Source organism: Asterias rubens, chromosome 4, assembly GCF_902459465.1.
Source record: "Asterias rubens chromosome 4, eAstRub1.3, whole genome shotgun sequence".
Classification (NCBI taxonomy): domain Eukaryota; kingdom Metazoa; phylum Echinodermata; class Asteroidea; order Forcipulatida; family Asteriidae; genus Asterias; species Asterias rubens.
Genome location: NC_047065.1, coordinates 11,955,093 through 11,981,087, shown reverse-complemented (window position 1 = coordinate 11,981,087; position 25,995 = coordinate 11,955,093). Strand labels below are relative to the sequence as shown.

The following is a 25,995-nucleotide window of genomic DNA, read 5'->3' as shown; positions in this document are numbered from 1 at the left end:
TTTTGTATGGCTCTCAAAAATTAACATTAATTGACAAACAGTAACAATTTAATCCTCTTGAGATGTTTATTTTATCAAGCAATTTTATAAATAATATAAAAAAGTACGATTTCCGAGAATTAAAACATGAGAAAATTGATGTTTGGTTAAAATTATTAATAATAAACATAACTTTCCAGTTAACTTACACGTAATGAAAATCAAAACAAAAATAAAAATAAGGTTGGTTGAAACATGGAGCAATACACTTACATTCAAAAAGTAAGTAAACTTTTACAAGAACATAATAAAATAAATAGGATTTGAGCATGATTTGAGGCATTGCATGGTGAGGTTTCGAAAGACTTCTCAATTCTGAAAAAGAACTGTAAATATTATTATTAACTCAGTTACACGCACGAAATAGTACCAATAAAATAATTTTAAAAAAGTAAAATTTGGTCGAAGGACCGAGTTGACTTGGGACCGAGTTGACAGGGCCTTTCTCAAACCACGGCTTGGGCTCCGGCTCAGGCTTAGGCTCCGCGTGCTGTACTGTGTACGCAGCTTGCATTGTAACCTGCATTTTGGAGCCGCGCGTATTTGCACGGATATCAGCACGCGGAGCCTGAGCCGGGGCCCAAGCCGTGGTTTGAGAAAGGCCCCTGGGACCGAGATGACTTGGGACCGAGATGACTTGGGACCGAGTTGACTTGGGACCGAGTTGACTTGGGGCCGAGTTGACTGGGACCGAGTTGACTTGGGACCGAGTTGACCGCCGGTACGTACCCAATTCAACAACATGGCTGCGCCCAGGGGAAGTCCGGTAGTCGACAAGGAGAAGAAATACGACAGACAGCTGAGGTAATTATTACTAAAATGAAACAGACATGTAGCTTAGGAAAATGTGGAAGAAAACTATACAGGGAATCTCGTCTGTGTTCTTCTCAACTTTGAACTTGCATTACAAAACCCTGAAATTCGCACCCAACCAAAAGGAAAAGTTTAGATAGACAGTCGAGTCGTGCACGCGAGTGCATATCATGATAATCATGCAATATTTGTTGGGCGTAAGCTTTAAAGTCGGTACTTTCTTCTAATACGCGCAAGCTCACTCTTTTTTCTACCGTGGAAACTATGTGTTTCCTTGCATATTTAGGTCGGGGTAAACTTGAAACACCGCGTGATCTTTGTCACTCAACATGCTCAACCGCCAGACCGCTCACTTGTTTGTGAACAATGGTGAATTAAGGGAATCAAACTTAAAAGGGTAACGTAACGACGAGTTCGTACACGGCCGTTTAAAGCTGGCAGGGTCGAATTCATGTGATTAATCGCACGACAACGACCCTTTTTCTCTACTCTTTTTTTTCCCCAATTTGTTTTCATAAATGCCCTTTTGTTAAAAAACGTTAAAAAATACAATTACAGACACTTAAACAGTTGAAAATTTGAGGTTTGTGATATTTTTTGTCAAAAACTTTGTGGAGAGTATGTTGCGCGTGGGTTATTGAAAAGAGAGGATAACTTTCCGTATGGCGCCACCACTTTTCCACTCATTTTTACAAAAAGTGATATCTCATTGAGGTAAATTAGATACTATATTATTTCATATTGAATGAAAAAGTGGTGGCGCCATACGGAAACTTTTCCAAAATAGATTACGTGCGCGCGCTTAGAAATAGATTACGCACGCGCGCTTAGAAATAGATTACGCGCTGTTACATAGCTATGAATTGCGCGTTCCGCGTGATAGTCTTGCGCGCGGACAGGTGGAAGCCAGCCGGTCATAAACACTGGTCATTATCAACCATTTAAACACCCCCACGTGACGCGTCTCCACCAATAGGAGTCGAGAAACTGTCTGGGGTATTTATGAATAATAAATGACAGTTTATCCATTCTGATTGGTCGAGAGGGCAACACGTGGTGGTGTTTAAAGGCAGTGGACACTATAGGTAATTACTCAAAATAATTATCAGCATAAAACCTTACTTGGTGAAGAGTGATAGGGAGAGGTTGATAGTATAAAACATTGTGAGAAACGGCTCCCTCTGAAGTGACGTAGTTTTCGAGAAAGAAGTAATTTTCCACAAAATTTGATTTCGAGACCTCAAGTTTAGAATTTGAGGTCTCGAAATCAAGCATCTGAAAGCACACAACTTTGTGTGAAAAAGGTGTTTTTTTCTTTCATAGTTATCTCGCAACTCCGACGACCAATCTTAGAATTGGCTCCCTCCTCTCATCTGAAGCCATGAGCTTGTACTAAAAAAAACACAATAAAATTATTGTCAAAGCAACCACGGGGCCGAGCCACCCTGAGTGCAAATGATCTTCGGTCAGGCAGGCACCCGTCTATTAATAAGATAGCTCTAGCTCGCGATGTGATGGATGGTCCAGCGGAATGTCTGAAAAAATGCCTGGTGTTGCATCTTAAACATAGTAGAGGCCAGGAGGCTGTTTTGAAGGTAATTCGTTGGGTATTTTTGGGGCATTTTTTGTGAGGCAGTCATAGAAAATGTTGGTGTCTTAAAACCAAGTGTGGCTTTGGCTGGGGCGTTAGTACGACTGATAGTGAAAAAATTTCGAAAAAAGGGAGTACAGCGCCCCAGTTACTGGGTCTATAGTCTATGCTGAGTGTAGTTTTTTTATTGCCAATGTCACAAAAACAATGTTTGTTTCAGGAGACAACAATTATTTTAGCTTGTACTAACTTGTAGTTGTATACTCTGTAGCTCTCCTGAAAACATTGCTGTTGTTATCACTTTTTTTTCTTAAAAACTTTTGACTAATGAAGCTGAACTTTCCACAGGTAAATTATAACTTCATTCACAGTGAGATTCATGTCATGGGTAAAAACTTGATCTACAAAAGGTATAAAACCCTTCAAAGGATTTTAGTACTTTTGGAGTGACACAAAACACAATATCCATAGATTTAATAATAATACTAATAACCAGGTGTGTATAGCGCCATTCCATCTAGATCATGGCGCTCTCTTTAATTTACATTAAACTTATATGGTTTGAAGATAATGATTCTAGAAAGCTTCCCTTAAAGCCAGTGGACACTATTGGTAATTGTCAAAGACTAGCCTTCACAGTTGGTGTATCTCAACATATGCATAAAATAACTAACCTGTGAAAATTTGAGCTCAATCGGTCATCGAAGTTGCGAGATAATAATGAAAGAAGAAAAGACCCTTGTCACACGGAGTTGTGTGCGTTTAGATGGTTGATTTCGAGACCTCAAGTTCTAAATCTGAGGTCTCAAAATCAAATTCGTGGAAAACTACTTCTTTCTCGAAAACTATGGCACTTCAGAGGGAGATGTTTCTCACAATGTTTTATACCATCAACCTCTTCCCATTACTCGTCACCAAGAAAGGTTTTATGCTTATAACTATTTTGAGTAATTACCAATAGTGTCCACTGCCTTTAAAATATTACTTGCTGTAGTTTTTGAGAAATGAGTAAAAAAATAATGTTCAATAATGATGACAAAAAAATGTCCATCTTGGGAAAGAACGGTCGGGGGCAAGCGCGTCGTGGCAGACAAAGAAAATCCTGGGCCCAGTTTTATGGCTTTAGTCACTGTTTAGTGTTGGCAAAGAACAGCATTATGAAAGCAGAGAATTACCCCCTAACCGCAAGATTTCACATGTTGGCAGGGATTTTGTTTTTATAATGGGACCTTGTGAGGGCAGAGATGGTTCTTGTGATTGTTTTAGCTTAGTGCGCTACACATTTGGCAGCACAGGCTGTATACTCCAAAGGTAGCTGAGATGGTTTAGAGAATTAATTAAATGGCCCAGTGACCAGGCCCCAATTTCATAGCGCTGCTCAGCACACAAATTTGCTTAGCATGAAATTTATTTCTTATTGATAAAAAAGGGATTAGGCCCCTACCAACCAAATTTCCATTTGTTGCAAATTGCTTGTTACTGGTATTCAGCTGTTGTTTTTCTATGAAATTGGGCGTAGGGGTACTAAGGTTGGAAGCACTTTGAGTAGGCGCCCTTCAGAAGTATAAAAGCGCTAATTAATATTATTTTTAAAAACGGGGGCAATGAAAGTGATTGCATCCATGCCCCCTGGTCATTGCTTGGTGCCCTTTAAAATGCTCTAGTAGAAATTGTCAATTTCCTCATTTCTTTGCTCTTTCAACAGGTGGATTGAAATACGTTTCATCGACCGCCATTTTTGTATGAATATTACAGGTTAAAAGTGAACGACAGTATTGCGCAGGGCGTACACCCGTGCACTTTTCTTGTGTAAAATACATCAAAGATGGCGGTCAATGACGCGTATCGCAACCCATCTGTAACAAAGCTAACAAGTCTGTGCTTAAAGGCCGAGTCACACTGCAGCGACAACATTTTCGTTTACGTTCTGGTTATCGAGGCCTGTGTGTGACCCGGCCTTCATAGTGTTTTCTCATTTTTCTCAGACTATGGGGAGATCACGGCCAAGCTGCCCTGGAATCAGCTCAAGTGTGTCTCATCAATGCTACGGCCACGGGGACGGAGATCCTTAAAAATATCATCCTACCAGGAATTGGTTCCTTCTCTGTCGTCGATGGTAACAAGGTCAAAGGTGAAGATGTTGGGAACAAGTGAGTATTAGACGGATGATGTGCAGCTGGACACATTAAGATTTTGTCTTTTTTTTCCTTCTTGGTCTTATATTATTATGATAAAGACTTGTAATTCACATATGTGACCCACTCTGTGAAAATGAGTCACGTACGTTGCCCAATGCAATATTAAGTTATGGACAGTTTAATGTGGAAAAGTAATAAAATAAGAAGAAAATCTGTTTTTCTTTTCTTTTTAAGATCTTTAGTTGCATGGTTAACCTTTAGAATACTTACTTTTAGGCATTAAAGCTATGAATACAACAATTTTGTGATCATATTATGTCTAATTTGTATCCTTTTGCACACAATGGTAGTTTAAAATATCATTTTACTTTGTTTTTCACAAAAAATGGTGTAGTGGCTACTTTCAAACAGGAGTAACTCATTAACGCGATACACCCCAAAGCTCAGACATATACCAAATTACTGCTGCTGGTGTGTTCTTTCCAGCCATGCATATAACTCAATTCCTGAAACTGCCTACCTGACTCATGTTCACAGAGCGGGTCACATATATCCACCCTGCTGGGTGTTCAAGGTGCCATAAAAACCATCGCAAAATGAAAACAAAAACAGACACGACAAAATTTGTAAATTTAAAATTGTTAACCAGACTCAAGGACAACACTTTAACATCACTTGTTTTTTTTTATAAAGATTTTAATCAGTGAGCTGTTATTATTCATTTGAATGAACCCAAGACCACTGAACTTGTTCATTCATGAGATTACAGGCCTTACACTACTAAAACCATAGGGCATGATGTGGTCCAGCCAGTGTAAAATTCAAGCCCTGAATATGATTTGGACATTGGTCCTGTAAGTTTGATTACGTGCGGAACTCTTATGGTGGATTCAGGGGTGATACTTCATTCTTGAAGGGCATCTGTATGAGGGATATATAAATTTGTACATTTCAAAGTCATGGGACATCAAGGCAATGACCAGGGGCATGTAAGCAATGGAATAGATTAAAGACAATGGACACTATTGGTAATTGTCAAACACAAGTCTTTTCTCTTGGTGTACCTCAACATATGCATAAAATAACAAGCCTGTGAAAATTTGAGCTTGATTGGTCGTCGGAGTTGCGAGATAACTATGAAAGAAAAAACACCCTTTTCACACGAAGTTGGGTGCTTTTAGATGCTTGATTTCGAGACCTCAAATTCTAAACTTGAGGTCTCGAAATCAAATTCTTGGAATATTACTTCTTTCTCAAAAACTACGTCACTTCAGAGGGAGCCGTTTCTCACAACGTTTTATACTATCAACCACTCCCCATTACTGGTTAGCAAGTGAGGTTTTATGCTGATAATTATTTTGAGTAATTACCAATAGTGTCCACTGCCTTTAATTGAACACAGAAGCTTTCGCTTCCCAGGTCGTATTTGTAAAGTTGGGTGTGATCCCTTGCTATACAACCGTTACAGGTTGACTGGTTTCAGCTATAGCACTCACGAACAAAGGGCTAGAGGCTCACAGGTAATTGAGTGCCGGAATTTTAATCCCGAGGTCACAAGTCGCTCTTTAGTATTTGTCTTCGTTCATCCCCAAAAATACATTACTTACATGTAATACTACCAGTGAAAGAACTGCTTGGATTGGTGTATGATTGATAGGGCCTTGTTGTACCACTGGAAAGTACAAAAACTACACGTAAGGTCATGTAACAGTGTTTATCTTACAAGGCAAGAAACAGTGATTTGCTCAAAAAAATGTTTTTTCTTTGATACTTTTAATTACATTGTTAAATACCGTGGAATGATGTAAACTGCGTAACTTAGTTGTTAAAGTCACACAATATATGAATAACATTTCAGAAACCATTTTCTTTCCCCAGCTTTTTCCTGGATAAAGACAGCATCGGCAAATCCAGAGCACAGGCGACGACAGAGTTTCTCCTGGAGCTCAACAGCGATGTCCGGGGAGACTTTGTGGAAGAGGTTGGTTTCCAAAAATTAAGTTAGTGGAACATTACTGAATTGGTTTTTGTTTACAAAACAGTTGCTGGCAGTGTACAATGGTGTCAGCCCATGTAATCCACCATAAACATTTAACCGACAAACCTGTTGAAGTTTGAGATCAGTCAGCCATCTGGGTTGCAAGAAAATAGTTAAAAAAGAATTGAACATTTTGTATGACATCGATTCAAAAAACAAAATTAATAAAATGGTCACTGAGCAATAAATTCCAATTGGAATTTTGTTTTATTCTTTTATTTTTCATCAACTATGACATTTCAGACAGAATTCTTTTCAAGGGATGTTTTCTACTATTGTCATCATTAGACCGTGCAAGTTTTATGTAAATCTGTGATCTTGGACAATTTTTGTTTTTTACCAATTCTGTAATGTTCCTTAAAGGCAGTGGACGCTATTGGTAATTACTCAAAATAATTATTATCATAAAACCTTTCTTGATTACGAGTAATGGGGAGAGGTTGATAGTATAACACTGGTTGAACACTGGCGCCTAGAGCCTATGGAACACTGGCACCGAGAACCTATGAAACACTGGTGCCAAGAACCTATGGAACACTGGTGCCAAGAGCCTATGAAACACTGGCACCTAGAGCCTATGGAACACTGGTGCCTAGAGCCTATGGAACACTGGTGCCTAGAGCCTATGGAACACTGGTGCATAGAGCCTATGGAACACTGGTGCCTAGAGCAAATGGAACACTGTCACCAAGAGCCTATGGAACACTGTCACCAAGAGCCTATGGAACACTGGCGCCTAGAGCCTATAGAACACTGGCGCCTAAAGGCATCTTCTTTGTTATGTCGACCATTTGTAAGTCTGAAATTCGGACCCTGATATTTTCATAAGTGAAAGCTATTTTGTTTATTTATACATTGTAATAAACTAAGAGGTACCTAGCAAGATATTATACACAATTTTGACAGGCCAGGCCTTTCAAATAAATCAAGGTAGAAGATTTTGAGTCCCTGACATCAGCATTTTTGACAGACCTCAACAACCTGTTAGATAATTGAGGTATTTAAATGATCAAAACTTCATATTTGCAGGGCATTTATTTAACTTTCGAATGCGCAGGTGGTGGGGGACGTTGACAAATAATTTAACAGCAAAAGACAATCAAAGTCCGACAATTAAAAAAAAAAAAAAGAAATGGGTAATTTTCCGTGCGTCTTTTTTTTCCGTCAAAAATATCAACAATAAGAAACACGTGAGTTAACCAATTTTTAAGACATTCAATAAGTTCAAAAAAATTACAAAGAAAACACGTTTAAGTAATGGTTATTTTGTGACAATGATTGCAGCGATATAATCAGTTTTTCAAATCTCCAGCGATGTAATTTTTCCTTGTCTGTCATTTACTTCCGCGCGACGTTCATGAATTTTCTGATCGGCCTGTAAGTTGACCTTTGACACGAGACGTACCCCCTCAAACGTCTGCTTGTAGTCAGGCACCCTCAGTGTTTTTACGGAACGTGCGATCAGCACATGTTTTTCTGCGCGATCTTATACTTCTGTCAAAAAAATAACGTCGGCATTTACTGCCGTTCGACAATCCATCGGACAGCTCCAGACGAAAAACCGAAACGTCTTTCAGATGATTTACAACGGAAATACTTTCTTCAGAACGCTAGTTTTTGGAAACTAAATCAACTTCCGTTCAGGTACGTTTGATGTGGATTGCGCGAAGGTAATACATTCTGGAATGTCGTTTTGCAATAAAGTCCGTCTATTTTCTGGAACGTCATGCAAATCTGTCATTTTTTGGCGATCGTCACTAAAAATCTGTCAAAAATTACGTTCGAAACTGACGTTTTTTACCTAAAAAAAAAATGTGGACGCTTGACAAAGTTTTCATTTTTGATAGATATTAGGTATGAGAGGCTGCAATAATCAGCGAAATTACAGTAGTCTTGTGCCAGAAAAAAAATAATTACAGACAATATTTGCTTTGTTTTTATGTCAACCTTATGCCCTCTGTCAGGCTTATATTTTCTGTGTTTGGTGTTTTGTTGAGTTTTTACTGATTTTATTTGAAAGTACATCTGTTTACCTCATTATAGTAAACAATGAATGTTCCTTGTGATTTACTTAAGCTAGTTTTGAATTAAATATATATAACCACAGGTTTCACTGCTGCAGACTCTACATTTTTAAAATGATCACAACACAATTAAAATTAACTGCTCTATCCTTATATGAACATTAATAAACCTTAATATGTATACAATTATTTGAAATATCTGAAAAGGTCAAATATAATTTTTTGAAAAATGACATTTGAGGTTGTAAAATGGTCCATATTTCAAAAAAGATGCCTTAAGCATATGGAACACTGAAACCTAGAGCCTATGGAACACTGTCGCCGAGATCCTATGGAACACTGGCACCTAGAGCCTACAGAACACTGGCACCTAGAGCCTATGGAACTCTGGCGCCTAAAGCATATGAAACACTGGCGCCTAGAGCCTTTGGAACACTGACGCCTTAAGCCTCACTCATGCTTTTTCCTCCCCTCTTGTACCCGTCTGTCGTTGTATTGGGCTATTGTTCATTATGAAAAAAATATTAAATATTGATGTTTTTTGTTTCAGAGTCCAGAACAGCTTCTAGAAAATAATCCGCAATTCTTTGAATCGTTCAGTTTAGTTGTAGCAACAGACCTGGTTGAAAGGTATGTCTTTATTTTGGATTGATTAATTAATGTGGGTTTTTTTTTGGGGGGGGGGATTAATTTCAAAAATTTAAAATTTGAAGAAAATGGTTTCTGTCAATAATGTAGATGAGAATAGATGTATGCTGAAAAGATGCTAAAAGATTTCACCAATCTTGGCTTTACTGAGCAAGAGCTACATGTAGCATGTCATGGCCGAGTGGTTAAGAGCACCGGATTCAAGCTCTGCTGTTTAGTCAGCAGAGTGTGGGTTTGAATCCCAGTCGTGACACTTGCTACATAAAATTGGGGAGGTATTGCTTTCTGCTCTACCGGCCAGGCTTCGGACTGATGATACCCAAGCCTATACATCCGTATGGACTGTAATAGGGGTAACCCTGTTTCAGCCCTAGGAGTAGGTGGCAACGGCCTCTGGAAAAAAATAATTGTAGCCCACACCTTGAAGTAGCCTTCAGGCCTTGTGTGTCTGGCGCCTTGCATAAAAAAAAAAAATAAAATTTCTTTTTTTAAAGCTGATTTGAGCTAAGAATTGTGAGTGTGCTCTCCCACAAGCAGAAATTCACAGCTAACCTGTGGAATCTGCTTGATGCTGCCACAGATTTTTTGTTTGTTTAATCCAAAAGTACTTAATTTGCACAGTCAGTTTCCCTGCAATTTTTCGTTTTTTGGCCTAGTGGTTGGAAGCACTGGATTTAAAACTCTGGTGTTTGTGATTAGCAGAGTTTGGGTTCGAGTCCTGGTTGTGACACTTGTGCCCTCAAGCAAGACACTTAAAAACCATGATTGCTTCGTAAAGTGTGGGAGGCAGTGCTTAATGCTCTACCAGCCAGGCTGCTGATGGATGATACACAAGCCTACATTCGTATGGACTGTAAAGGGGGTAACCCTATTTCAGCCCCAGTAAGTGGAATGGCCCCCTGGGGAAAAAAGTTGGTTTGTTGTGCACACCTTGGAGTGGCCTTCAGGGCCCAATTTCATAGAGCTGCTAAGCACAAAAATTTGCTTAGCATGAAATTTCTTCCTTGATAAAAACAGGATTACCAACCAAATTTCAACAAAATTTTCAGGATAAGCAAACAACAGCTGAAAACCAGTAACAAGGAATATGTAACAAATTGAAGTTTGGTTGGTAATCCTGTTTTTACCAAGGAAGAAATTACATGCTAAGCAAATTTTTGTGCTTAGCAGCTCTATGAAATTGGGCCCTGGCCTTGTGGGTCTGGCAACCTGCATACAACAAATAATAACAATGATAATTGTTTGCCCACAAAATTGTTGTTTACAGAACCTTACTTGATTTAGCAGCAACACTGTGGAGCACTGGTATCCCACTGCTGGTTTGCAGAAGTTATGGCTTCATTGGTTACATGCGACTAGTCGTCAAAGAGCATACAGGTAAGGACACAAGTGTCATGAGTGGGATTCAAACCCACACTCTGCTGTACAGAGATACCAGAGCTTGAGTTCGTTGCTCTTATTTGCTCGGCCATGACACCCCACATACATGTACATAGATATGTACAGGCATTATTTTTCAGCGCCCCCATAAAGACGGGAGTGCTTTACAAAAGTTGACATTTGATTTGAATAAAGATATAAGAGATGTTAAATTTGCACCGGGGATAAAGAATATTAACTTTGGTTTTCACCCATACACCGATGTGTGTTAGCACTGTATACTTCGTATTTTTCCGAGTCCTGTGAAAAAATATCACAGGCATGTTACTCGGGTGGGATTTGAACCCACGACCCTTGCAATTCTAGAGCAGTGTCTTACCAACTAGACTACCGAGGTTGCCCGGCAGCTAGAGGCAGTTCGAATCCTATGTTTTGGCAGCGGGTACCGCAACGATATAATAGATGTTAAATTTGCATCGGGGATAAAGAATATTAGTTTTGGTTTTCACCCATACACCGATGTGTGTTAGCACTGTATACTCGGTACTTCCCCGAGTCCTGTGAAAAAATATCACAGGCATGTTACTCGGGTGGGATTCGAACCCCGAATAAAGATACAAATAAACAATGCATTGTTAAAGCCGTTGGTCCCTTGTGTTGTGTAACACACAAAAAAAACAACACCCAGTGCACTTATCAAAAATAGAAGGGGTTCGCCGCGGTGTTCCATGGGTCGATTTCACACAGAGTTGGGACTTGTCCTAACTTGGGACTAGTCCTAGAAGATATTAAAAGCGTATGGCTGGTCCTAAGTTAGGACAAGTAACTCGTCCTAACCCGAGATAAGACAAGTTTTAACTCTTTGTGAAATCCGCCCCTGGTTTGATTGACAGCATATTCTTCCACAGCACCTCGTAAACCATTACATGGTGCTATGCAAACATAGTCCCACATACCTTGCAGGAATGTATATTAAAGTGCCTGGAGAGTCACCGAGTGACGGATATGTGTGCTATTAAAAATAAGCCACTTTCGTTATTGCTATTAATATTATTTCTGGATTTATTATTTTGTTTCTGATGGCAGTGATTGAGTCTCACCCTGACAACGCCAGGGATGATTTGAGATTGGATTGCCCGTTTCCGGGCCTTGTGCACTTTGTGGATTCCTTGGACCTAAGCCAAATGACAAAGCAGGTGGGTGGCTGATAACTTTACCTCGGAGGACTTGGGTTTTACTCCAGTGCTTGTTGATGACATGATATTCTTCCTACTTTAGTCTGATTTCCGATTTTTTTTTTCTTCCATCAAACAATTACCAAAATTGTTTTTAACCCCTTAACGCCAGTATTATCAGGCCTCAATGCCCGGCTGACATGCATGACTGCATAGCAGCCTTTGTTTCCCCACAGCTACCGGCCACAGACTGCATTCCACGGCTTACCACATACTCAGTCCACAGCATTCCGGAATAGAATAGCGGCCATAGCCTTTCTGCCTTCAAGGGGTTATAAAAGGTTCGGGTACTTTTTGTTGCACACAAAACACAATGTCCACAGATTTACAGTAAACTTTCACAGTTTGAAGATAATTGATGGTAGTAAGCTTTTCTCTTAAAACATCACTTGCTGAGGTGCTGTAGTTTTTGAGAAATGAGTCAAACAATGTATTGAACATATTTTCCATACTCACTCTTGTCATTTTCATCTTTCAGGAACATATGCACACACCCTACCTAGTTATTGACTACAAATTCTTGGAGAAGTGGAAAGCAGAGGTAAAAGCACCAGGGCCATTTGTCATAGTGTTGCTTAAGTAAACAATTATGCTCAACACTTTTCTGCTAAGCAAACATTTGCAGGATACCAGTCATAAATTGTAACTGTGACATGGTACTTTGGCTGGTGGTTTTATTCTGGTAAGCTGAATTTTGTTGTGCTTAGCTACTTTTCATGCCTAAGCAGCTCTATGAAATTGGGCTCAGATATTTAGTTAGATCGTTGTGAATCTTCAAATGCTATTTTCTTGACTTCTTCAGACGGAACTATTTTACTAGAGTAGTTCCTGACTAGCTGTATTAGCGCAGTATGCCCTGTAACGTGGAGTATGCACAAAGGTTTTGAAATAACACTAGAAGTGGTTAAGAGCACCGAATTCAAACTTGAGTGTTTCTGTTCAGCACAGTGTGGGTTCAAGTCCCAGTCCTGACACTTGTGTCCTTAAGCAAGAAGACACTTAACCATTGCAATGCATTGCTTCATCCTTCGGATGGGACGTTAAGCCGTTGGTCCCGTGTGTTGTGTAATGCATGTTAAAGAACCCAGTGCACTTTATGTCGAAATCAGAAGGGGTTTGCCCCGGTATTCCTGGTTTAATTGGCTGCATATTGCGCCACAGCACCTTGTTAACCATTACACGGTGCTTTAAAGGTCTCTCACTTCAAATCGTAGCTCCACATACCTTGCAGGAAAAATACTGTGAGCTTTAATACGCCCCAAGGGGGGTGATAAAGCGCATTATAAGAACCAAATATTATTATTCTTATTAGGGTAGGAAACGTGTAAGGTGTTTGATGCAGCATTTGAAACCTTTGTGTTCTTAAATGCCCTATAATGATCAATATATAGGTGACGGTTATCCATTGTCAACGTAAGAAAATTCACTTAAACTGCACCCAACGAACTAATTTTGTTAATTTTGTGCTTTTATTAAAATGTGATATTCTTTTCCCCCAGCATGGAGAAAACATTCCCAAGACATATAAGGAGAAAGAGAGCCTTCGTCAAATGATTCGGAGTGGTGTTCTCGTCAACGAGAACGGTGTCCCAGAAATCGAAGAGAACTTTGAGGAGGCGGCAAAGAGTATCAACGCCTCCGTCGTGCCAACGAGAATCCCCAGCGAAGTCCAGGAAATATTCAATGATCCTGCGTGTGTGAACTTGACATCAGAGGTGATGATTTTCATGGAGTGTCAAAGCCATTACACACTTTCGGAACAGTAAACAAAATTAAAAGTTCACAGATTTACAAATAACTTACAGGGTTTACAGAAGGTAATGGTGAAAGACTTCTCTTGAAATATTATTCCATGAAATGCTTTACTTCTTGAGAAAACGTTAAAACAATTATCACTTATATCAAGAATACTCGATATCAATATCAAATTTATTTTAAAATCATGTCATGACACGGCGAAACATGCGGAAACACGGGTGGGTTTTCCCGTTATTTTCTTCCTACTCCGATGACCGATTGAGCCTAAATTTTCACAAGTTTGTTATTTTATATATAAGTTACGATACACGAAGTGTGGGCCTTTGGACAATACTGTTACCGAAAGTGTCCAATGGCTTTTAGGGAGAATTCGTTTACATGATGCAAATAGTGATCAAAATAATAATAATAACAAATTCTTAAATATAGCGCAGTTTACAATAAAAATCTCAATGCCCTTAACGTTAGTGCTCTGAAGTAGATTTCACAAAGAGTTAAGACTTGTCTTATCTCAAGTTAGGACGAGGACGATTTACTCCTCCTAACTTAGGACTAGCCATAGGTTTTTAATATCTCCTAGGAGTGGTCCTAACTCTTGGTGAAACCGACCCCTGGTCACTTGGCCAATAACTTCCCTTTAATCTTTCGCAGGCTGGGGAGTATTCAACATTGGCCACCCTAGTGCTACAAAGACTTTTTCATACACATTATCAACCTCTACCCTCGCAGGTACCCATTTATAACCATACTGGGTGAAGAGAAGCAATTATAGTAAAGTATCTTGCTCAAGGACACAAGTGTTACGAACGTGACTCGAATCAGAGACTTTTGGAGAATTTTCTTGAAATTTCTGTCATGCAGTACCATCAACAGCATTTGTTGCGGTATCATGTTAAAGTAGTAGATCAAGGAAGTTTTGCACTAAGTAATTAATCCATAGGAATTTGAAGTAACCTGTTAACTTCTTATATTCAAAGTGTGTGAGTTTTACCTGATAAATCAGGCCTTGCGCTCAAGCTTTTTGTCAAGTAGCTCACTGGGCACGTGAAGCAGTTTACTCGAACTGCCTCAAGCCACCGGGCAGTCTCTAGAATTGCAAGGTTCATGGGTTTGAATCCCACCTGAGTAATATGCGTGTGATTTTTTTTTTTTTTAAAGTACTGATTATACAGTGCTTATCACACATCTGTGTATACGGGTAGTACCAAAATGCACATTCTTTGTCCCCTATGCATATTTAATATCTATTGTGAACTTCTTATTGTGCAGAGTTGCTCCTTCTGGGTGATAGCTCAAGCAGTCAAGCAGTTTGTGGAGAATGAAGGATGTGGAAAGCTACCATTACGAGGTTCCATTCCCGACATGACTGCCGACTCAAAACGATATATCCAACTCCAAAATGTGTGAGTTAACCTTATCAGGCCTTGCGCCTAAGCTTTTTGTCAAGTACATGTAGCTCAATGGGCAAGTAAAGCATTTTAAAGGCAGTGGACACTATTGGTAATTACTCAAAATAATTATCAGCAAAAAACCTCACTTGGTTAAGAGTAATGGGGAAAGGTTGATAGTATAAAATATTGTGAGAAACGGCTCCCGCTGAAATGACGTAGTTTTTGAGAAAGAAGTAACTTTCCACGAATTTGATTTTGAGACCTCAGATTTAGAATTTGGGGTCTCGAAATCAAGTATCTGAAAGCACACAACTTCGTGTGACAATGGTGTTTTTTTCTTCTTTCATAGTTATCTTGCAACTCTGATGACCGATTGAGCTCAAATTTTCACAGGTTGTGATTTTATGCATATGTTGAGATACACCAAGTGACAAGACTGGTCTTTGACAATTTACCAATAGTGTCCACTGTCTTAAACTTGCCCTCAGGAAGTTTAAGTAGCTCAGATTTTGATGATGTATTTTAGAGTGTTGTGGTTAAAAGCGTCAAATTCAAGTTCTGGTGGTTACATCATCAGAGTGTGGGTTCGAATCCCGGCCGTGACACTTGCGTCCTTGACCACAATACTTTACTATAATTGCTTCTCTTCACCCAGGGGTATAAATGGGTACCTGCGAGGGTAGAGGTTGATATTATGTTTAAAAAAGCCCTTCTGAGCGCACGGCAGCTGGGGCTGTTTTCTCCCCGAGAGCTGAGAAAGATTAAAGGAATAATATTGGTTGTCATAATGACCAGGGCACTAATACAATGCGCATTGATAAGAACTAGTTATTTCTATATTATTATTATTGTCATAAATGTATCTTTCTGTTAACTTTAGTGATCATAACCAGTTTTAAATGGTCAAATGGTGCACAGGTTTTTTAGTGGTGTTTGCTGCCTTACACCAGTTTTTCACTGGACAGTGTACCCCGGGCTATAGTTATCATATTTTTTACAGCCTGTATGTTATTTTCTTGTCCGTTTTTGTCAGGTACATAGAGCAAGCCAAGATTGATATATCGGCCGTGACGTCCAGAGTGAACCAGATCTTGGTCTCCCTAGGGAAGGTGAGTCGGTGCCCTGTTTGCCATGTTCACACTTGACTGAAGTTATCCCTTTCAATAGACGATGTGACCTCTGACGTCACACGAAAACCATAACATGATTCGCGCGCAAACCGCCGGGCAAAACCTTTGTGTTTTGGCAGCCAGCTAGAAAGTGTACGCAAACTTACTATGACTACGCAACTCAGTGCCCGGCGAAACATGACGTATATAGTGTTTTGTCAACAGAGGGCGGTTTGAATGTAAACATAGGTCACATCGTCTATACCATTGGCGAGTTTACTCGACCGCGCAATGCAAGCGCTTCCTTACCATTGTCGTGAAAACTCGACCGTGCGTCATGTAGTTGCTCCGTCCCAATGTCGAGAAAACTTGCCTTTGAGAGTCTGTTCTTATTTTGTTTGACGCCCTCTGTTGTTAGGTTTTATATAGACGGGTAGCTTGTTTACCAAGCATTGCAATGGTGTGTATTGTGTATAGGGGGTCGCCATTACGATTTTCCGAGAAAAGTACACTTCAAGATTTCACGTTTTTTTGTTGTGTTTTTTTTTCGACAAAAATCACCATCATGGCTGCTCATTGCACAAAGGGTTTGTCCAATACGTTTGCCTATGGTGACTCTACAAAAAGACTTGGACAGTCCTGACAAAGAATCTAGTGAACATTTGGCAGCAAATCGGGGTATTTCGTCACCAGACATGCAATCAGATGATGTCAAAGCCGGACTAAATACCAACGGTAGCTAGCTGGACCGAGCACGTCACCCGTTCAACGCCGTGGGCTTGGGCGTGCATGGCAAGCAGGCCTCGACCAACTCGTGCTGGTCGAATTGACCGTGGTGGCTAAACTCTTTCAAAACGGATAAGATTTTTCAGCAAAATAGGCACCGATGTTTAGTAATGGAAATATAAGCTTATAACCAAACAGGTTATATTTTTCTGAGAGGTTTCTACAAACTTTTCTTGAGGAAAATAGGTTGAAAATCTTGTTGTTTTTCGTGAGACAGAAATCCTGAATAAAAGTAGAAGTAATTTTTCTTTTAGCCAGAAATCTTGCAAACAAAATTAAGATAATAGATACAAATTTGACATCGTAGGAAAGGTCGTTATATATGCTACAAATTGCATGCACAAAGTTAAAAAAATAAAAATAATGTCTTCTCACAAAAAAAATCAAGATTGAAACCGGTACACACCCCAAATTGTTTATATTTTTTTTTCAGTATGAAAAAATACGGTACACAGCATTGTGACCTTTGTCAACAATGCGGTATCCGGTTGGGCGCTTACAATAAACAATGTGGTATTGAAAGGGTTAACAAGAACTTTTAAAGGGACATGTTGCCTTGGATAGGGCGAGTTGGTCTATGAAAAGCGGTCAAAACCGTTTGTTATCAAATGCATATGGTTTGAAAGATTTTTTAAAAGTAGAATACAATAGTGGGCACAAGTATGCCTCAAACTTGTGCTGATTACTCTTGACTTGCCTCACTGAACTATTTATGAAATGCTGCAATAAATTATTATTTGTTACTCTTCTGTGCAGACACCAGACAGTATACCAGACTCGGAGATCAAGTTATTCTGCAAGAATTCACAGTTTCTGAGAGTAGTCCGGTGCCGGTCATTGGCAGAAGAGTACAATAGAGATACAAGCAGTGCCTCAGATATTGGTGAGCTAAAATTTGGTCGCATTTTTCTTTGTCATAACTTGTTTTTTACCTAAACGCTTTCTGAAAATGTAAAAATCTTGCACACTGACGAAAGGGGATGAAATTGAACTCTTCATAGAAAATGGTTTGTTGTACAAAAAATACCATCACATCTTTTTAGGATCGTCAGGTTTATAAGTTCTTGGTCAGAATCTGTATTTTCAATAAGCAACTAAAGAGTTATATTTTAATAAGGGAATAATATAGAGTGGCAACAGGGTCTGAAACAGCCATTCATAAATACCTAAGATAGTTTATCCATTCTGATTGGTCGAGAGGGCATCATGAGGTGTTGTTTGAACGGATGATATAACACCAGTAAAAAGTGTTATAACATGGGCGTGACACGCACGCTTGCACATGTGCATATAAGACAGTTTCTTCATTCCTATTGGTCGAGAGCACAGCCGGGACAGTTGTGCCACATCACGCAATACGCCCACATCATTCCCTTATAAGGAGTTGTTTACCCGATCGGGCCTAGGGCCTAACCATTTCATAGCTGGAAGGAGTTGTGTTGAAAGAAATCATTGAACAATTATAATTTTTGCATTTATTTTACCTTTTGACCAAAAAGTGTTGATGGTTTTTGACCGATAAGGTATTTATGAATGGGAATCAAAGTGTGTTGAATCGGTTTTCAACTTGTGGGTTTAAATCTGCCGAGGCCTGGTTCTTGATAATTTACCTTGACTTTGTCTCAGTAAAATTATCAAGAACCAGGCCTCGGCGCGGGTTTAAACCACTAGTTGAAAATCTCTTCACCACACATTAATTCTCTTATTTAAAACTAGCAGGGGGAATGGCTGGGCAATACAGGACCGAGCTATAAAGGAACGGTCCTTTATTACACAGCCACTGCTTTTAATTAATGTCCTTTTTGTTCAAAATGCGTACAATGTTGAAAACCTGTAAAATATTCTTGAAATTAACAGTTTTTGGGAAGACTGTAGGTTCCACTTCGGGAAGAATAAAATTGCATGCGACACTCAATGGTTGTGCGAACGTGCACATACTAATTTGTTTACATGTAGAGTTCTAGCATGTATCGATTGCACTGCGCATAAATCAACGCCCATGTATGCCTGGCGCCAAGAAAAGTGACGGATGTTTGTTTTTTCTGACTTTGATATAACTTAAAAACAAAACTTGGGAATCCTGTCCCCCACTTGTTGCAGCACTTCATCTTGAGAATCCAGACAGCGAAGTGGTCTTCTACGTCCTGCTGCGTGCCGCCGATCGTTTCTACAATCAGTATAACCGGTACCCCGGGAGCTATGACGACCAAGTAGAAGCAGATACATACAAACTAAAGGTCAGAACACATTGTAGGCTCTGTGTCATAGAGTTGCTGAAAGGCAGTGGACACTATTGGTAGATACTCCAAATAATTGTTAGCATAAAAATTACTTGGAAACAAGCAATAGAGAGCTGTTGATAGTGTCAAACATTGTGAGAAACGGCTCCCTCTGAAGTAACTTAGTTTTTGTGAAAGAGGTTATTTCTTACTCAAATAATAAAAGACTTCAGCTGAATATGAAGCCTTTAATTATGCATCTGAAAGCACACCAAGTAATGCAACAAGGGTGTTTTTTCTTTCATTTTTCTCTTGCAAATTCGATGACCAATTGAGCCCAAATTTTCACAGGTTTGTGATATTTTTTGCTTACGTTAGGATCACAGACATATAATACCTATAGACCGACCTCACTCGACTAAGCAGTTTGAGATTAGAAATCAACAACACACATATCCGTCCATCAGCCAAAGTGAGAATCTTTGCGTCAGTTTTGATCAGAAACTAACCATGGAATCCCATACCATCAACGTGACCCGCATAGGTAATTTCCATCTCCGACACATTGGGAAGATACGAAGGTACATCAATCAGAAGACCTGTCATGCCGTTGTGCGAGCCCTAGTTTTATCAAGATTGGATTACTGTAATTCCCTCCTTTATGGCATATCCAAACGTTCTCTGACCCGCCTACAGAAATTACAGAATAAGGCTGCACGTATTGTTTTCATGAAGCGTCGTTGACATAGTGCTACCCCTCTCTTGAAGAAACTCCACTGGTTACCTGTTAATAAGCGTGTTGACTTCAAAATCTGTCTACATATCCTCAAGGCACACATTCTGAAATACCCAGTAAACATCTGTGAAAGGCTTCAGCAACATCAACCATCACGCATGCTAGGTTCTTCCTCACGCAACCTTCTCACTGAGCATAGGACAAGCACTAGTGCAGGAGACCGAGCCTTCTCAAATGCAGGCCCAGCTCTGTGGAACTCGCTTCCTGATAGCTGCAGAAAAGCAAGCTCAGTTGATTCATTCAAGAAATTGCTAAAGACTCACTTGTTTTGTCTTTGATTTTGACTTTTGATCTGTGTTGGACATATCCAAGCGCTTTGTAACCTATGGAAAAGGCGCTATATAAATGCTAGCTTATTATTATTATTATTATTGACCCGATGCTGGATTGTAATCCTAAATTCTTAGACAACACTTCACAAATATTCCATATAACTGTTTACAAATGTTGGGCAATGAGGTTTAACTATTAAAATGTAGTTTTTACAACCTTTTTTCCGGGAAATCCAGTCTAAACTCACTCTGTTACACAAGAGTTCATACTTTGGCCCGCCGTGTTGGGTACGCTCGCGTCGAATGCACACCAAACAATCGCGTATCGGTAGCACGAAAGTCTATGCGATACGCGTCACCAACGCCCGCACAAAACACGCATCGACATGCACTTTGGCCAGAAAGTGCGTGACGAACATATTTTCTGGACAAATTCCTTCTACTTTCATTGTTTTGGAGAAAGTTCCGAAAAAAGACGAGAAACGGCAGACAAGTAACGACAGAAAAGGTATCTACATGTAGCTATTGATTTAACATCATTTCTTATACTTTTGGTGATAAAAACACAAATTTTCTATCGACATCTTTCACTCGCCCATTGCTTTACACGTGTTTTTACTTGCATTTTCGCAGATTTTGCCCATGGTTTGGGTATAGTCGGGTGCTGTTCAAATAACACTACCCAGACGTTAATTTCCATAGGTGCTGTCGGTCTATAGGTATTATATGTCTGTGGTTAGGATAAACCAAGTGAGAATACTGTTTGGCAATTACCAAATGTGTCCATTTCCCTTAACCACAAACCGGGGAGTAAAATAACATGTTTACACTGTCTTGACTGGTGCCCCACTCATGTTTGGCTTAGCATGGTTACATTTCCTTAGCAGTTTTTGTTTGCTTAACAGCTTCATGAAATTGGGCCCTGGATACGATGACTATAAACCATATATAATTGTATATAAGCACTAGAGGGCGCACTGGTGGTGTCGCGAGCACAACGAGACGGGACCGCAAGGTTGAATGTTAGTGTGTGTGTTATGATAACGCTGTGTGATGCTGTTTTTTCAACTTACAAAATGGTCGCACACCGGGCGGCGTATCTACATGTAGGCCAGTGCGCCCTCTAATTCTTAAAACTCTATGACTGTAAACCAACCTCTCCAAGCAAAGCCCATACAGTCCACTCTAGCTTGTGTTTATTTACAATTGACGAATTTCTTTGTGATTATCAATCAGAGCTGTGTGCATAACATCCTACATGAATGGGGAGTCAATCTAACCTTGAAGGATGACCACATCAATGAAATGTAAGTATTGACCCTCTACGCGCGTCACACGCGGTGACTGATGCCACGCTCACCATGTTGGTGGGCAGTTAGGTTTACGTGTATTAACGCCGCGTCGCCTAAAATGCGCACTTCACCGCACAATGCACAGCATACTCTATGCATAGAGTTATATATGAAAACGCACAGTGAAATTGCCCACCAGTATGGCGCATTCAAGATTTGTCTGATGATGACGTCATGTGAAATGGGTAAATTGGGCCATACAGGTTAAACAGTATTTTCTCATTCCATGCCGACCCCCGTGGGTTCAAGAGAACTCTGCATTTTGTAACAAAGTAAATTGCTGGAGATAACGATCTCGAAAATTCTCCACAAAAACACCTGTATAATTTGAGTAATAAGTGACCAAACATTGCACTGTTTGGCGCATGGCCATTTCTAAATTTGCTCATTTTCTAGACATCTTTACATTCACACCACATGACCTTTATGTTTGACTTATCAAGAAGACAATAAAGCTCACTTAGTGTTGTGCAGCCTTTCCCACTCCCCCCCCCCCCTCCCCGCCTCCAACCATCTCTTTCCCTGCCCAACCATATCCCTTCAAGTTTCATTTTGACTTTTCAAAAGTATACATGAAGGTTATTATTTTTATCCATGTTTCTTGTGCTGGTTGTCTTTGTTTTTTTTAAAATTAAGTTGGATGCAGGACTATTTTTCTATAGATTCTTGACTGTTTATTCGGTCAAGAATCTATAGGAAAATTACAAATTATCAGAAATACTTCAGTAGTAATAAAAACAATTGCAATGTTCGTTTCCTCTCTCCGGAAAAGTCAAACACTTATGATCCCTGGCTGTGCTCCAAGGTCATATGATGTAGGCCGATGTGGCTGACCGCCTTGGGGTGCCCATGTATCCTACGGCTTGATCGCAGTAGAGAAGTCCCAAACAAACTACTCTGCGGAAGTAGAATATATAGCAACACAAATTCTCAAAAGAAGATAATCTACCCAGCAAGTAGATATACACATGGAGTGACAGCAAACCAATAATACATTGATACATCACCAATGCAGTGCCTCAAATCCCGTATAGATGTTATAAGTTATGAAGCGCGAGTGGAATAAGGAATAATATAGTGATTCTGCGTCCCATATGGGACGCAGACGCGCTATGCTTTCCGTATTTTCACGAGCGCGCTTGTGATAACGTATTTATCTTCAAGCAAACTTGGTGCGTGACATACATGTAGAATACACAAGACGCAGGTAGTGATATTAGCCGTGCAATATAGGTTTTTATCACCACTCCATTCTGTCAATCTGATTGGAGGATTAGCGCGTACTTGAAGATAAAATTGTTTTAACTACTTCAAGTTTACACGCCGTCAAGGAATCTGGAACTCTCTACCACTTAATCATAGATCTTGACTTTGTACCTGTACTGGGTTAAGAGGGTGTAGCGTGTGGCAGCGTAACCCAAAATTGCCAGCTAGTGTCAACCATTAAAATAAATCTAAGTCGGCCAGAGGTCGGAGCTCCAGTTTCCAAAAAGTCTTTTTCACGGTGAACTGTAAGAAATACATGAGAAAACATTTGTTTACTTCTCAACTCTTTTAAAACGATAAACAAGTAACAATGTTTATGAGAAAACAGTTAAAATACGAAAATACCTTTAAATGGTTAACAAGCCAAAATCCTTAAAAACAGGGATGGCTCCACCAATCTGGCAAGTAGCCGTACGTTTGTGAATAAGAGACAGGGATCGCTCCTTAACTACTAAATATCGATATAAAAAGACCAAAATACACTAATTCATGGAATGACTCGGTGGAAATGCAATATCTACAAGAATATGGAGTTCCAGAAGTCTGATAAATCTGAGCTTATTAGCTGAATTAAATCCCGAAGTAGGTGAATCTAGGTGAGGCACAAATTAAAATATAGAGTAAATTTAAAGACCCAGAAAAACATCGTTTTGGCAAGCTGAGATAAATATAAGCCCAGGGAATAACTCTACTTACATGACTGTGGTTCTAAGTGGCTAAAGTGATGACTAAAACATGAGGAAAGGGTTCTAAAAGTAGTAAATCGTGGATCAAATTCGTTCGTGTAAGGATGGCTGCAATGGTGTTAATAACCATGTGAGTTAGAAAAACTCACCCTCCGACTAGCTTGAAGGGCACCCTCAAGCGACTCTCAAGAGAGGGTAGCACAGTCCAATACAGTACCACTAAAAAATTCAAATTTCTTCTCAAAACTTATCTTATGTTTCAGGTTTTCAAGGACTAATTTTGTTGTGTCTGTTTTTTTCTTTTTTTTTTTACTGGGCCTTGAACACCCAGCAGTAGGGTACAGTATGTGCGCATTACAATTCTTTATTATTATGATTATTCATTGTTAATTCGTTTGGCCTGTTGTTTATTTAGGTGTCGATACGGAGCGGCCGAGTTGCATTCCATAGCGGCATTCATCGGTGGAGCAGCAGCACAGGAAGTGATCAAGATTATAACGCATCAATTTGTACCGTTTTCTAATACTTACATCTACAATGCCATCACTGCATCCTCGGCTACGTTCCAGCTCTGATATCCCTTAACCGTCTGAAACCGCTGTTTGAAACCATACCACGGTTCTGCCCACAGTGGTCGGTGCCGGAAAACCCACCCGTGCACACAGTGGTCAGTGCCGGGAAAACCCACCCGTGCCCACAGTGGTCTGTGCCGGAAAACCCAACCGACACTAAAGGATTCCCCAACCAGCACTGAAAATATTTCCTCTGTTTCCGACCACCACATATTTTCACAATTTTCTAAATGACACACTTTCGTTTTTAATGGGTATTTACCAGTAAAAATGGTATCCCAAGCCATTCATTTCGAGCACTTCTTTGACTTGAGTCTATTTACATGATCTACCATGTAACTGATCCATCTCGAAATGGTTTCAAGGGGGAACAAGCTCCTGAATATTTCATGAACATGCTCAAATTGACATCTCAACAAAGACATCTTCGTTCGTCTAGCTCTTGCTCCCTTTTTGTTGTGCCAAGAACTCGCTGTTCAACTTTTGCAGAGAGATCATTCTCTGTATATGGCCCCAAAATGTGGAATCAGCTCCCTACACAGATCTGAAATGCCATCTCACTCACCTCATTCAAGACACTCCTTAAAGCTCACCTGTTCCAGCAGGCTTTACTAACCGTTCAACTGTGCCTCAGCACCTTAGAACAAACGTTTGATTTTGGCGCCCTACAAATGACCTTAAATGATTAATTGAATGATTGATTGATTGATTGATTGACTGATTGGATGATTGATTGATTGATTGATTGATTGATTGATTGATTGATTGACTGATTGGATGATTGATTGATTGATTGATTGATTTCCACCACTAAAGAGTTCCTAGGCAATACCATTGGCTCTTCTCACTCTCAGAGCCAACACTTCTCTTAAAACAATTTTATACATTGAGCAAGTTCGAATTGGAACCGTGGTTAATAAATTAATAACCTTGGTTAACTAAAGGTTGACCATTTTTACTCAAATCCAGGCTGGTCGACCGTTGTTGACTATAGTGGTCGACTTGTTGGATCCAGCCTTATGACCATGGTTTCTTTCACTGGGAAAGACGCACAGTTCCTCAGAAATGTTTGCTTGTTTTATTCTCAAAAACGACAAAATGTGTAGATTTTACTTTAAAGCCATTGGACACGTTCGGTAAACAGTATTGTCCAAGTTCCACACTTCGTGTATCACAACTTCTATATAAAATAACAAACCTGTGGAAATTTAGGTTCAATCGTTCATCGGGAGAAAATAACGGGAAAACCCACTCTTGTTTCCGCACGTTTCGCCGTGTCATGACCTTTTTTTTTTTTTTTTTCTGTACCGAAAGTGTATAATGGCTTTAAAGCCATTATACACTTTCGGGAAAAAAAAAAAAAAAAAACCTCAAAGATTTACAAATAACTTACAGGGTTTACAGAAGGTAATGGTGTAATACTTCTCTTGAAATATTATTCCATGAAATGCTTTACTTTTTGAGAAAACATTTAAACAATTATCAATTCTTGATATCGTGAATTACGGATTTATTTAAACACATGTCATGACACGGCGGCACGTGCGGAAACCAGGGTGGGTTTTCCCGTTATTTTCTCCCAACTCCGATGACCGATTGAGCCTAAATTTTCACAGATTTGTTATTCAATATATAAGTTGAGATACACGAAGTGTGGGCCTTTGGACAATATTGTTTACCGAAAGTATCCATGGCTTTAATACAATGTTAACATGTAGGATGACCCTGGCTGGGAAGAGGGTGACTTTTTTGTCCCGTTTTCCTACGTTTTTTGTTTTTTTAATGGACCCCTCACAAGAGGCCTCAGTGTATGTGTTTAATGGCATGTTCTTCTATGACTATCTATTTATTACTTTTACAAAGCAAGTTATCCCAGATTTCC

At 39.6% G+C, this 25,995-nt stretch overlaps 1 protein-coding gene across 1 annotated transcript; it reads left to right on the top strand.

The window, feature by feature from the left end:
- Nucleotides 1–727: 727 nt before the first annotated feature.
- On the top strand, nt 728–25,277 carry LOC117289121 (NEDD8-activating enzyme E1 regulatory subunit-like). Its single transcript, XM_033770096.1, has 14 exons — nt 728–843; nt 4,429–4,593; nt 6,460–6,562; nt 9,194–9,273; nt 10,559–10,668; nt 11,758–11,867; nt 12,385–12,447; nt 13,406–13,621; nt 14,934–15,067; nt 16,089–16,164; nt 17,707–17,833; nt 19,051–19,187; nt 21,474–21,544; nt 23,957–25,277. Exons 1-14 carry the CDS (start codon nt 782–784, stop codon nt 24,114–24,116), a joined length of 1,614 nt encoding a protein of 537 aa, XP_033625987.1. The 5' UTR covers nt 728–781; the 3' UTR covers nt 24,117–25,277.
- Nucleotides 25,278–25,995: the final 718 nt, after the last annotated feature.

Bases quoted from the DNA above. Each gene is read 5' to 3' on its own strand.
- LOC117289121 (XM_033770096.1), top strand. From the start codon at position 782: ATGGCTGCGCCCAGGGGAAGTCCGGTAGTCGACAAGGAGAAGAAATAC. The intron at 6,563-9,193 runs GTTGGTTTCCAA...TTTTTGTTTCAG, and splicing joins GGGGAGACTTTGTGGAAGAG to AGTCCAGAACAGCTTCTAGA. The intron at 16,165-17,706 runs GTGAGTCGGTGC...TCTTCTGTGCAG, and splicing joins TCTTGGTCTCCCTAGGGAAG to ACACCAGACAGTATACCAGA.